This window comes from Opisthocomus hoazin, chromosome 4, assembly GCF_030867145.1.
Source record: "Opisthocomus hoazin isolate bOpiHoa1 chromosome 4, bOpiHoa1.hap1, whole genome shotgun sequence".
Lineage (NCBI taxonomy): Eukaryota > Metazoa > Chordata > Aves > Opisthocomiformes > Opisthocomidae > Opisthocomus > Opisthocomus hoazin.
The window spans coordinates 92,793,577-92,808,060 of NC_134417.1; the positions used below are offsets into that span (position 1 = coordinate 92,793,577).

Here is a 14,484-nt window from a genome sequence, read left to right on the forward strand (position 1 = left end):
TATTCGGTAGCATTTGTCCTGAGCACTGAATGCAATCACTTCACTGACCTAACAACTGAACAGTAGCGGACAGGACCGAACAAATTAAATACACAAATTAATTGCGCAAACCTATCATTTAGCTGATAAATTTTGTCCCTTATGCTACTCCAGAATGCTTCTGTACTTACTGGATGTAGAGGCTTAGAAACAGGTCTCCCTTCCAGACAGTGTAGATGTCCTGGATGCAGAATGACTCAGAGGTGCTGCATTTTTGTTTCAGTATCCGGTAATTTTCTTCTGTGAGGTTCCAGAGAGCTTGAAATCGATCATTCAGGAGGAGGAAGAGCTTAAAGTTCTCCTTTCCTTTCTGGTCACTAGGCTCTTTGAGGAAAAAAGGGGGGAAAAAAGATTATCAGAAAGCCTTGACTCCAAGAAATATTGCGGAAAACATTACCTATATCTAATACTCAGCCCAATTTTTCAATGTAAAGCACATATATTCTTATAGGAAAACAATGTCAGGGAGAAAAGAGACAATGATTATTTAGGGTTATGTCCCTGTGAGTAGTTACGTGAGCTTTCCATGCTGAGGCTTTGTCCTTCCCATTCTTGTGGGCTGTGTGGTCAGGGCAGCCTGCAAGGCTCAGCCCCAGCTCAGACACAAGCTCCAGAGGAAAGTTTTCTGCTCAAAGGGCTTTCCTGGTCTCCTTGGCAGCTACGCCAAAAAGGTGGTGACGTGAGAGGGAACCACCATACAGGTCTAATCCAGTCACACCACTTTTGGCCAGACAGGCTTGTGAATATTTATAGAGATTTGTTATTTCAGTGGAGCTGCTTTGATTTCCTGCCAGCTCAGAACCTGCACCCACAAGTTTTGCCTTCAAAGGCAGTCATGACCATGGACTGAGAGCAGGGAGGCAGGATGGGAACAGTTTAGGGGTCTATATATGCTAGATGCTTTTTGGATTTCCACACACCATTCTGGAAACACGCCTTGGAGCAGGTGTACAAGTTGACACTAGTTAGAATCTGGATTAATCTCTAAAAACAACAGGAACCGTAATCCTAGGCTTGAATGAAAGGCCATAGGCACCCTTAAGAGCTCAGTATCTCAAATGAAACAACTCCCTATACCACTTACTCCAGCAAACCAGCCCCAGAGTTTCAGTTATAATTCCCTTCAGAGGTGGCCTGTGACTCAAGCCTAGAACTAGAAACAAAAAAGTAGTCTGCTCTGACCTACCTGCCTGGAGCAGAGGCTTGAGGATGAGGGCATCTATCCGTCCCAGGCATGCTGAGAAGGTTTCCTCTACCTGGAGCAGAGATGCAGTTGCTTCAGCCGTGCACATGTCCTGGACACAACACAGAAGGCATACATCAACTCCCTTGCAAGAGTATCCATCTAGCGATGGCTTCAGTGCTCATTGCAAACAACCAGCCTTTCCTGCTCTTGACAGCACACACATATGTAATTGCTGTCACCAAAAAGCATGTGGAAATGTTAGAAAATGAAACAGAAACCCGATAGCTCAACATCAGCTGGTGTCACAGAAGACTACTGAGGCTACAGCTGGTTTTTCTGATCCCCCAGTTGAAGATCATCTCTTGCACACGACTGGAAAGGCCCTGAACTTCTTGACGTCTGTTAATCCTGTTGAGTGCCAGATTCATTCTCCCAGAAGAAAATCCCTGAAGTACAAAGCAGCAAAGGATGAAGCAGAGCATCTTTTCTTCTATCTCTCACCTGTTTTCTCCCTGTGTGCCTCAGTCTACACCTTTTGGCATTAAAAGCTGTTGTACGGAGCTGCAGAGCTGTGCCAGCCATGGCCAGTCATCCAACCCTCCAGAGGAACAGAGGTCTGGTGTTACTCCTTTCTGAGTAGGACTTTGCACTGCTGGTTGTATGTCACAACTGCTGCGTCAACAAGGAAAGCTTGCCTAAAGTGGAAGTGGGCAGCATTGATAAAAAAAAAGCAGCAAACCCATGTGAGCAAACTCCAGCAGCTTCCTCCTTCCCAGCCTCACCTCCCGAAAGAAATGTATCATAGGAAGTGAACACAGCCAGCGAATAACATATCAGAAGAGCCTACACTGGAAAAAGGCTGGGTGGTGAGGTACTATGGGCAGAATCAGCTGATATTGCTAATGTTGGTAAAAATACAAAACTCTGAGGTTTTTTAAACATTGTGAAGCAAAACTGAGGGACTGAGTATGGCCTGTCCACGTTTATCCTTAGCCTGGTTGGCAAACTCAAAGGCTGCGTTCACAACAGTAAGCAAATAAGGATATTGCATTATGCTGCAAAGATTTACATTGCTAAATTTGTGGCAGAGACTTTGGCACAGTTTTGATGTGCCAGCTAGCACCTCTCCCAGACAATTCTCAGGTATGGTCCAGGGACCGTCTGAAATGGGTAGCTTGCACACAGTCATGCTATTTTGGGAGGAAAAGTGAAATAGCTATGTATAGGTTATGCAGTAGACACTTGGTTATGGGCCTAGACCAAATTTATTTACTAATGGAGATGTCACAGAATCACAGAATGTTAGGAGTTGGAAGGGACCTCTGTGGGTCATCTAGCCCAACCCCCCTGCCGAAGCAGGGTCACCTAGAGCAGGCAACATGTCACTAGAGTCTTTGCACTGTTTCCAGGAAGAGTTAAACTCAGGCTATTTGCTGGTGGCATACTCTAAGGCATCCTGAACCTCTACCCTGATTGCCACAAGCAATAGGTATGATTTCTTTTCCTTGTGTTGAGATTGTCGGGAAGTCAGACATAGAAGCTTAACCCTACTTTATACTTCATGGGAAGAAATATCTTGAGCATCTTAGCATGGAATATAAAAATGTCAGCTGGGTGGTGTGACTAAGTTAAGTGGGAAAGTCTCATTTTTAAGCTTTGCACATGGGTGGATTCCTTGCTGAATAAGAGTTTGAGCTCCATAAAGTCACCAAACTCTGCTTAGTAACTCCCTTTCCAGGTCATCATGGAGCTTGGGCTGAAATGGCATCATAGAACAAGCTATGCTTTGCAGTTTGAATGCTTAGCCGGCATGGTTTTAAGTGGTTGTTCGGATCCAGACACAACTGACTGCACAGATGAATGACAATGTTTTCTCCTTAGTAACCACTGCCTCTTAAATTTCATTTGTCTGAAAAATGGAAAGCATTAAAAAATTCCATAATCTCATTAGTTTGCAAGTTTTCATACATCAAGTTCTGCATGACCATAAAGCTATTTTTTGCAGGAACGCCGGCGATTCGTCCCAGAGGAAAGCTCTAGGCATGCAGACAGGTCAGAAAGCTGGAATCTGAACTCCTCCTGGCCCCTCCTAGGGAAGGCAACTGAGCCAGGAAAAAAGCAAAACAAAACAGCAGCCAGCCAGCTTTCAGCCCAGAGCATCAAGGGGACAGAACAGATCGAAAAGTTAATTTTTTTGCCCCCACTTAATCCTCTGTCTTGTAGAGACAAAGATAAAGTTGTTTCTCACAGGTCTTAGCCCTCAAGCTTGTTAGAAATTTCTGAGCATAAGTAGCTTGCTTAATCAGTGAGTAAAATCAGGCTGGGTAGTGACAGCATTTCATTTTCAAATGGTTCAACAGAACAGCAGGTAGTCAGTGGGGTCGTATTAGGCTCACCGAGTAACATTCTGGTGGGTTTTATTAATATTATTTAAACCTGACTATTTTGCCTATTTTTGGAGAAGAAGGGAAGGTGATTCCATCATTTCAAATTGCTCTGTGATGAGAGGGGCTTGTTCTCCGTCTGGTCCTTATTTAATTCAGCAGGAAAATGTTTTATCCTGTACAAAACAAAAAGAACGGGTGCTAGATGCCAAACTCGGGAAGTCTTCCCCAAACTCTTCTCTTATCGAAACAGCCAGAGAAGCCACCCATTCGTTACATACAGTCAGATTAATGTAAACTGAATGACACAAACCAAGGGTGCAGTTACCCACAGCTCCACAGGACCATGACAGGCCACAAGCAGAAGCAGGAGGCTGAGTAGCCTCCTTGGGGCTGACGAAAACATGCACAACACCACAGAAATATCACTGTCCCAACCTAAGTGTTATTTGATTACTTCTGTAATGGTCACCTGGAAGGAGAACAATTATGTCCAAGGTGGACCTACTAATCTGGATGTAGCATTGCCCCTTCCAATCACAAGATGGTCCCGCACTCTGCCTCCTGCCCATCTGAAATCCTGGTTTGTTGAGGGTCTCTTACCTATGAAGACCCAAGCTCAGACCTTATGGGGACAATACCAAAGCATTCCCATGGTGCAGTACGTGGGCTCAGAAAAGCCTGAGGTATCAAAGCTGTACAGAAACTTGAGTTAACTGCAAAAACCAGAATCACTCAGATACTCTTTTCCATTATAACCTGAAAAAGAGTTAACATTGTTTTATTTTGGGTTTAGTGATTTTTTTTTCTTTTTAGCAATCACGTTCTCACCCTTTCTGGGAAACTTTGTGGGCTACTTCCAGGCTGAACACTACAGTCATGGATCATTTGCTGAATGGATGAGCAGCACCAGTCAGCTTTCAAAACAGCCCTTCCGACACTGCAAAAAGACCTAAGTTGCCACATCACATCACATCACATCACGTCACCCAAGAAGGTAAGCGTGAGTTTCAGCCACCATTTCCAGACTTTCCCCATTACTTCAATGAGAACAGCATTTGCACGCTTGTTTTAGCCCAGTCAAGCAAAGAAGATTTCAAGTCCGTCACCTAGTGAACAAAACTGACGCTGGCTCAGGCATGGAGGGCAAAGGAAACAATCGGGACTGTCCAAGGGCACACAGAGGTCACGTTGTACTTTCACATGTGTGAAAAACTGAATGCAAACTGCAATGCCGCTGGGTGACGCGAGCGCTGGGCAGAAACCTGGGTCTGTCACATGCTGTGTTCCCCTGGCTCAGACACAGCTTTCATGCAACTCAGTGGTTTTGCAATTCCGTGTTTACTCTGTGAAGAGCAAGGAAAGCTTGAGCAGAGCCACTCTGAAGCCCGTTCACCAGATTTTAGTCTGTGCTACGTGGATGGCTCTGCTGCTAGGGAGTCAAGACCTTGAAGATGGTGCACTCCTGATGGCCAGAACTGAAGGAGGTGCACCTCCAGTGAAGGGTCTGCTAGCTGCACATAGCATGACAATGTCTGGTTTTAAGTGCAGATCAGAAAGCCTACAGCCTTTGAGGATGGAGACTTCCACTGGCAAAATAAAACAGCCACCACCCTGCTCCAGTCTCCCACGAGGAATGACATCTCCCTAGGAGAACATTTTCCAAAGTGTGAGACACATCTGTATTTTCTCCTGAAATGAAGGTACAAGAAAGCTGTGCAGCACAGATCTGTAAATAAAGAATGGACACAGAACAGTGTTCATGCAGAAACAGGAAAAATACCTCAAGAAACAACTTCTGTAGGAGTCCCCAGATCTCTGTGACTCATCATGTTCTGAGTCTGTCCACTGAGCATGACAATGGGGGCAGAAAAAAGGGTGATGCATCAGCTAATACCAACCTAAGCTGTTGCTGAGCATCCAACAGACAAGAGCAGCGTGGGTCACCTGGAGGAACATTCATGCTCAACAGAATCTGTGCAAAGCTGTCAAATGCACATTTCAGCAAGAAAATACATGTCTTGAGGAGCCACAACAGGTTGTTACATTCACAGAACAACAGAATGGTAGGGGTTGGAAGGGACCTCTGTGTGTCATCTAGCCCAACCGCCCTGCCAAAGCAGGGTCACCCACAGCAGGCTGCACAGGACCACTTCCAGGCAGGGGTTTGAAAATCTCCACAGAAGGAGAATTCACAGCCTCCCTGGGCAACCTGTTCCAGGGCTCCATCATCCTCAGAGTGAAGAAGTTCTTCCTCATGTTCAGACGGAACATCCCAGGCTTCAGTTTGTGCCCGTTGCCCCTTGTCCTGTCTCTGGGCACCACTGGAAAGAGTCTGGCCCCGTCCTCCTAGCACCCACCCTGCAGATATTTAGAGGCATTTCGAAGGTCTCCTCGGAGCCTTCTCTTCTCCACGCTGAACAAGCCCAGCTCCTTCAGCCTTTCCTCCTAGGAGAGATGCTCCAGTCCCCTCCTCATCCTCGTAGCCCTCCGCTGGACTCTCTCCAGTAGCTCCTCATCTTTCTTGAACTGGGGAGCCCAGAACTGGACACAGTACTCCAGATGGGGCCTCACTAGAGCAGAGCAGAGGGGGAGAAGACCCTCACTCGACCTGCTGGCCACACTCTTCTTGATGCACCCCAGCATACCATTGGCCTTCTTGCAACCAGGGCACACTGCTGGCTCATGGTCAACTTGTCGTCCACCAGGACAACCAGGTCCCTCTCCACAGAGCTGCTCTCCAGCAGGTCAGCCCTGAACCTGTACTGGTGCAAGGGGTTATTCCTCCCCAGGTGCAGGACCCTGCATTTGCCCTTGTTGAACTTCATCAGGTTCCTCTCCACCCAACTCTCCAGCCTGTCCAGATCTCACTGGGTGGCAGCACAGCCTTCCGGTGTATCAGCCCCTCCTACCAGTTTTGTGTCATCAGCAAACTTGCTGAGGATACACTCTTCACCCAGGTCATTGATGAATAAGTTGAACAAGACTGGGACCAGTACTGACCACTGGGGAACCCCACTAGCTACAGGCCTCCAACTAGACTCAGTGCTGCTGATGCCAACCCTCTGAGTTCTGCCATTCAGCCAGTTCTCAATCCACCTCACTGACCACTCATCTAGCCCACACTTCCTGAGCTTCCCTATGAGGATGTTATGGGAGACAGTGTCAAAAGCCTTGCTGGATTCGAGGTAGACAACATCCACAGCTCTCCCCTCATCTACCCAGCCAGTCAGGCCATCGTAGAAAGCTATCAGATTGGTCAAGCGTGATTTCCCCTTGGTGAATCCATGTTGACTACTCCTGATAACCTTCCTCTCCACTTGCTTAATAATATTCAGTTTCAGGAAATAGCCAGAAGGGTGGGTAGAAAAGACGACAAACCAAGCAAGGACAGGTTTTGGTAAAATGCTGAGGCTCACTGTCAGCTTTGCATAGAACCCCTTTCTACTTAGTAGCCTGAAGCTCTGAGGCAGCTCTTCCACCAGGAAAATGTCTGGAAAGCCCCATAGATTTCCAACGTGACACAAAGTTTCTCATGGAAAAACACATCTAGTCAATCTTATCAGCTCCTGTACATTAAGGAACAAACTGGACATCCACAGAAGGACTATTCTATTTCCATCTTCCTCTTGTGAATCCCCTTCTGCGCTCAAGTTAAGATTATCAGTCAATAAGAACTCTTCTCAGATGAGAGAAACCAGCCATGAACAGTACCAGATTTAGAAAGTGCTTAGGGCATTTTAATACTAAACCACCTGGTATGTAAATGCCACAACCATGTTTGCTGTAGCCTCCTCTCGTTAAACTCTTCACTTCTCCTTTATCAGCCATCCCAAAGGGCATTGCGCCTTTGCAGCCCCTCCAATCTCATCCATCCTTGCAGTTCATCATCTTTCTACTACCAACTGCCTCAGAAATGAGGACATACAGTCCTCAAACAGGCTGAGTTTTCCCTTCCCTGCCCTTTGAGAGGCAGTCAAGTTATTGCTGCCATGCAGCTGAAGAGGCACCTTGCTACTACAGCCCGTGTCAAGCGAGTACATCATCTTTGCAGAGGCAGGGATAAAGATGCTTTAATTCAAACTCTAGTTCAGAAGTAAATAAAAGCATTCTAAACTGAAGTCAAGCGGTACTAAAGATACTTTTCCTTCAGGGTAAACCTGAAACTCTTCCTCAGATATTGCTTTTCACTTTCTAGGCCACTTTCTCTCATGCCGGTAATGGTGTTGCTTCTAAGTAAAACGTCTAAAACCATCTAAGAATGCAATATACAGCATGGGCACTTACACTTGGACTGGTAGATGCCCCTTCATTGTGCAGGAAAATGCAATCTAAAGAATTTGAAATCTAAAACTCTCTTCTTGTCTTGCTATCTTCTAGAAGCCCAGAAGGACACACAAGTCCTCCCCTGCTGTTAACCATTCCCTCACCCTTTGCATGAGCATTGTGTCCATCCCCAAGCAGTGTATAGCTCTAAAAGATGCACATTACAGGGCAGAATAATATACAGTTCTGCACAAAACCTATCAGTAGTGAGTTTCTCCCTCAGGAATTAGAATCATAGAATGCTTTGGTATGCAAGGGACCTTTAGATGTTATCTAGCCCAACCACCTCCCTGCAATAAGCAGGGACGTCTTCAACTAGATCAGGTTGCTCAGAGCCCCATCCAGCTTGACCTTGAATGTTTCTAGGGATGGGGCCTCTACTACCTCTCTGGGCAACCCGTTCCAGTGTTTCACCACCTTCAGTGTAAAAAATTTCTTCCTTATATCCTCATATCGTTATCTACCCTCCCTTAGTTTAAAGTCATTACTCCTTGTCCTGTCACAACAGGCCCTGCTACAAAGATTGTCCCCATCTTTCCTATAGGCCTCCTTTAAGTACTGAAAGGCCGCAATAAGGTCTGCCAGCAATCTTCTCTTCTTCAGGCTGAACAGCCCCAACTCTCTCAGTCTTCCCTCATAGAAGAGGTGCTCCTGCCCTCGGATCGTTTCTGTGGCCTCCTCTGGCCCCGCTCCAACATGTCCATGTCCTGCTTGTACTGAAAGTTCCAGAGCTGGACGCTCCAGGTGAAGTCTCAGTGGAGCGGAGTAGAGGGGTAGAATCACCTCCCTTGACCTGCTGGCCACGCTGCTGGGGATGCAGCCCAGGATATGGTTGGCCGTCTGGGCTCCAAGCTCACGTTGGTGGCTCATGTCCAGCTTTTCATCCACCAGTACCCTCAAGTCCTTCTCAGCAGGGCTACTCTCAATGCCTTCATCCCCTGGCCTGTATTGATACCGTGGTTTGCCCCAACCTAGGTGCAGGACCTTGCACTTGGCCTTGTTGAACTGCAAGAGATTCACACAGGCCCACTTCTCCAGTTTGTCCAGGTCTCTTATGATGGCATCCCGTCCTTCTGGTGTGTCAACTGCCCCACTCAGCTTGGTGTCATCTGCAAACTTGCTGATGGTGCTCTCGATCCTACTATGTCATTGACAAAAATATTAAACAGCACCAGTCCCAGTACAGACCCCAGAGGGACACCGCTTGTCACCGATCTCCATTTGGACATCGAGTCGTTGACCACTACCCACTGGCTGTGACCTTCCAACCAATTCCTGATCCACCAAACAGTCCACCCATCAAATCCATATTTCTCCAATTTAGAGAGAAGGATGTTGTGGGGGACCGTGTCAAAGGCTTTACAGATGTCCAGATAGATCACATCCATGTCTCTTCCATTGTCCACTGAGGTAGTCACTCCATCATAAAATCACTTATATATTAATATCATATATTGTGGGTGTCAGGAGAATGGGGCCAAACTCTTTTCAGTGGTGCTCAGCAACAGGACAAGGGGCAACGGGCACAAACTGAAGCAGAGGAAGTTCCAGCTGAACATGAGGAAGAACTTCTTCACTCTGAGGATGACGGAGCACTGGAACAGGCTGCCCAGAGGGGTTGTGGAGTCTCCCTCTCTGGAGATATTCAAGACCCGCCTGGACAAGGTCCTGTGCAGCCTGCTATAGGTGACCCTGCTTCGGCAGGGGGCTTGGACTAGATGACCCACAGGGGTCCCTTCGAACCCCTAACATTCTATGATTAACAGGTATATTAACATATATTATATTATATATTATACGGATATATAATATAATAGTAGATAAACTTCTTAAATATTTATTGTTAGACTGAGTTAATACAGGCCAGAATTTTACATCACATCACAGTGTGTGACATAACAAACAAATTTCAAGACCTTAAATCAGAATGAACATAGACCTAATAGCCGTTTCCTCCCTTTGGTCAGCTTAACATCGGTATAATCATGATTAATAGGACTAAAAATAGGGGGTGGTTGAGGGAAAAAATGGATTAGCACTAAGTATTGCTCTTAAGGGGTGGAGGGGGGAGAGGAGAGCTATGTTTGAGCTTGGACCGTGGACCCTAGCCTTCTTTGCCAGATTACTTTTTAACCTGTATCCACTCCCCAGCATAGTTTAATGTACCACCACATAAACATGTCCACGAGCAGGGTGGGATCTCCTCATTCAGTTAGTGCCATTAGCTCAGAGTCCTTAAACTCAGCAGCTCCTCAGGCCGTGGAGGCAAACTCTGGTGGCCAACACTGAGATGTTGTTCCTCTTTCGGTCCCAACCTTTGCTGCTTTTCTCTAGGGTCCAAGTATCCTCATGCATCCTAATTGTGTTTCCAAATGACATCCCCCCTTTCGCATGCTGTGCTCCTGCTGAGTCTGCATTCAGGCTGGCACAAAGACCATTCTGACATGCGAAAAAACAATTCCAGGCTTTGTTTAACCAACACTAACAGGCTGGAGCAAATTCTCCCATTGAGACTCTGCTCTTGTCAAGCCTCAAATCATGATGACTTGAGATGAATTAGTGTTCATCTTACTGGAGGCACCTCACAAGCAGACAGAAACATGCAATGTACGAGTTAAGAGGTAATTGGGAATAAACAGGCCAGAAAGACAATAAAACCCCAGATCCCAAGACAGCCCTTAGCAGCATAAAAAGGAGGAAGAGAACAACAGAGGTAATGGTTACTTGGATTAGGCTTTAGCACAGGATACAGGGAGCATGCCGATGCCAGCCACATGAAGGAACTAGGGGGTCTAGTTCAACATTTTCTTTACCAGGGCAAATTGCTGAGCAGGACAACAATGAAAGTAGGTAGGCACAGTGCACCACATAGTTTAAAAACATGAGAAAATTAATAAACTCATCAAGCCTCTCACCCTGAACACCAGACTCTCAAGCTTGCTGTCAGTCCAGGTTCATACACAGGCGAGACCACACAAGAAAACATTTGGAGCACAGCACAACCACCACCACCCTCAAGCAAAGGGGCCAGCTCAGGATGAACAACAGGACATCCAACCTCACCATGTCTAATTAAGCCATGGAACTCACTGTGACAAGAGTCTGTTGTTGCTATGACAATAATATACCTATGTTCGAAAGCAACTGGATGAGTCCATGGAGGAAAAAAAAATTCAATTAGAAGATAATAAAAACAAAGGCATCAACTCCAGCTCAGGAAGTTCCTGATGAAGCAAGCAGCACATATGGAGGAAGTATTAGCACAACCCTTTCCAGTTTTTGTGCCATTCTCCAGGTGTGTTGTTCTGTGTTATGAGAGGTGAAGTAGCCTGGCTTCCTACTGCTGATTTTATGCATCAGCCATAAAATTGTTTGTTTGTCACCTGCATGGTAAGGCCTCAAGCACAGAAAAAAGAGACAACGCAAGGTTGTCAAAATATCAACCACGTTAAGATCTCAGGAAATTTAGCAGTGTGTAGCCAGGAGCTTCTGAAGGGTCAAACAAGCATTCAGTACTCTCTTCAGAAAGCACTGAGGAGCACAAGGAGAATTTTTTTTTTCCTCATGCTTTCATCTTCTTCCATCTTTAACACACAAAAAAAAGGAAAAACAGGAAGCTATGTGTGGGGGAGGGGAGTGTGTTTTTCTTTTTTTTTTTTTTTGTAAAAAACAAGGAACGCAAGAGCTTTACACAGCCTTATGTGACCCGGCTTTTTTTCTTTCTTCCCCAAACCCAAACTGGAAGCTCATGTCCCCTCCTTCAGTAGTTCACTCTTGAGCCCAGTAAAAACAACCATAAACATCTACTTGACTTCAAAACGACAGAATCGGTCTGCCCCTTCTGGGTGTCTGAAGGCTGAACTGCCCACCCCAGACTCTTTGTAATCAACAAGGAGACATGAGAAGCTCAGTTTAATCCATTGTGAGATGAGTGGGCCTTTGGGCATACCTGGTCTCTCTCCACTAGCTACAGGATTAAACAGCTAAAATAAGACCCTTTACTTGTTGACAACTAAGGCTAGAGAAGATCACTCTCGCCACAATTAAGGATATCATTCAGCCTTTGCAAATAGCAAGGTGAGTACGATAAGGCCCACAGGTGAGATGATGTTTACTTAGTGGTTTAATCCCCCGTGGCCTGGTAGCTTGCATTATCATTATCGTTACCACTTGCAAACAGCTTATGCATGCAGAAGCACAAATATTTTGACCCAGCAACTCATATGCAACACAAAATGACTTGGAGTTACTGGATAAGACTCCAAGCCAAATCCGAAAAAACTACAGGTTTTCTGGAGGCAGCAAAGGAAAGGAGACTGTGAGAAGAGAGGACTCAATAGTTCTCCATTGGAGTAGAAATATGGGAAATACTAGAAATATAGCTGTTCTTAACAGCTAGGGACATTCTTTGTGTCACAGCTCTGATCACAGCTTTGGGAGCAAGAGCTCCTCTCCCTTGGCCTCATACTCACAATATGCCTCCTCTACTTTTCCAAAGCAAAGGGGATTTCAACATGGCCTCTAAAAGCAAGAAAAATTACAGTGTTACACATCTGGGGTTTAGAATACGTGTTACTACCTACATCGAAGCAGTTTTGAATCAGACCCTGAATTACAGCCTGGAAACCAACCCAGAGGCACAGACAGTATCAGAGGAGTGTCCCTTGGGACAATGGGAGAGCTGGTAGCAGAACTGCTTCACAGATGAGATGGGTTCAATGTACAGTAATGTCATCCCTCTGAACCATCCTTTCCACTCAGGACCTCCAGAACTTGAGTAACACTGGAGGTGATTTCTCTTTCTTTGTGCTAAAAGACAGAAAATCATCATAAAACTCTGATTAAAGCCACTTCTGAGATGGCTGGGTCCATCAAGTATTCACAAGTGAGGTTTTGGATCCATCCTCTAGCTGCTCTACCTTTTGACACCACTACTTGCCTCTCCTCCCATCTCACACATGTGTGCTTATGCTAGAGACAATGTCCAAAAGCTAACGACGTGTCACTGCAAAATGCCACTTACAAAACCTCTCAGATCTACCCTACCAAGTCACCCATGCACAGCCTAAGCACTTCGCAGCATCCTCAATACCTGCCAGAAATAGGGCAAGGCTGAAGTCTGTACAAAACAGGAACGGAGAGAAAAATAGACTTGCTTGGATTAGTTTAATCCCTGCACCCAGCCTTTGCATTCTGTCTGAGTCCCTAAAACTCACTCGTGCCCAGGAACACTAATGACAATCCTGACTGAAGAACTGCCAAATTTTAATTCCTCTCCTCTAGCGCTCAAGGCCTTTACCAAAGGCTGAGTGCAGCAGGAAGCTTCTAGAGTTTCATCAAACCCTTCAGGTTCTCTTGGAGGACAAATTACAAGCCACTGAAGACAGGATGGACCCGCAAAGAGTTGCCAGTGCTTGCTAACCTCTGATCATCATTCCAACATGCCACAGTTCACTGAAGTGCTTTGAGTGCCAAAACCCAGGTCTTTTGATGACCTGAAGAGCTGGTCAAAGCTCTGACAAAAAAGTTTCACAAGAAGATTCCTGTTTGTTGAGCCCGAAGTACTTTGCATGAGCCCTTTCCAATTCAACAGGAATGTAAACAATACCCAACCAGGTCAGGCCAGTGGTCTAGCTAGTCTGGCAGTAAGAATAAGAGCTGTTATTTAGAGAACAAACATAAACTTGGCGACTTTCTTAGGTCCGTTCCTCTTGTATTCCCCCAACAACTAACTGTTGCGTTAGGGATCTCAAAGGGTGCAACCCTGTCCCTAGTATCTGCCTACGGACCTGTTGTCCCTGAATTTATCTTATCCCTCTGGAGCTTGCTGATATTGTTTGCCTTCAAAATGCATTACTACATTGAAGGCAGGGTCTTGACAGACAACTCAGTCTGGTTTCCTTGCAGATCCTCAAAAATCTTGTCTTGCAGCTCATTGGGAATTGAAATCATTGCAGTGGCAGTAATGAAACTACCAAGTTCAGGGAGCAGCTGCAAGGTCTTGGAAGCTTCCAGGCCATAGGAAATTTGCACAGACCAAGACATGCAGCTTTGGTTCAAGTCCAAATTAAACTATGCTAAAGTTTAACAACAATCCCTCCTGTGAACTGCAGCTCCTCCTCTTCTGGCTCGAAACACATAGTTGTTTGTTATTTTTTAAAGGTCTTAAGTATGTTACTGTTCCCCCGTAATTGGGCCTTTGACCCAGACTTTTCACTTAACACCTAAGACACCTGCAAGCTTTTCACCGCTTCCCTGCCTTGCAGAAACCCAGGCAAGCTTATCAGCCTCTCTCACCCTGACTAATTAGTTGGGTATTGGTTTCTTTACTCCGCCAGGCAAGCTGTGCAACCCCAGCGTGAATGCACGGTTACCAGCCTTGCTTCATCAGGCTTGTATTGCCAGGTGAGGCTGCCTGCTTGGGTGGAAAATCCCTCCCTCGAAACAGGAGCAAGCCCCAACACACACAGGATCAGGCAGCTGCCTGCAAGAGAGGGACTGCGTGTGCACATGCTTCTTTTCCTGCCCTTTTTGGAAAGCACCAGGTGA

At 45.9% G+C, this 14,484-nt stretch overlaps 1 protein-coding gene across 3 annotated transcripts in view; it reads right to left on the bottom strand.

The window, feature by feature from the left end:
* The window catches only part of ALS2CL (ALS2 C-terminal like), a 44,043-nt gene that overhangs the window by 28,141 nt on the left and 1,418 nt on the right, over positions 1 to 14,484 (bottom strand). For 2 of the 3 annotated variants that reach the window (XM_075419954.1, XM_075419953.1), the window contains exons 2-3: positions 1,226 to 1,334; positions 171 to 363 (exon numbers count right to left, since the gene is read on the bottom strand). In XM_075419954.1, coding sequence (XP_075276069.1) covers positions 171 to 363; positions 1,226 to 1,331 — 299 coding nt within the window. In that variant the 5' untranslated portion in view covers positions 1,332 to 1,334. Of the gene's footprint in view, positions 1 to 170; positions 364 to 1,225; positions 1,335 to 1,726; positions 1,744 to 14,484 lie in introns of those variants that run through there. The other variant, XM_075419952.1, reaches the window with a different exon arrangement.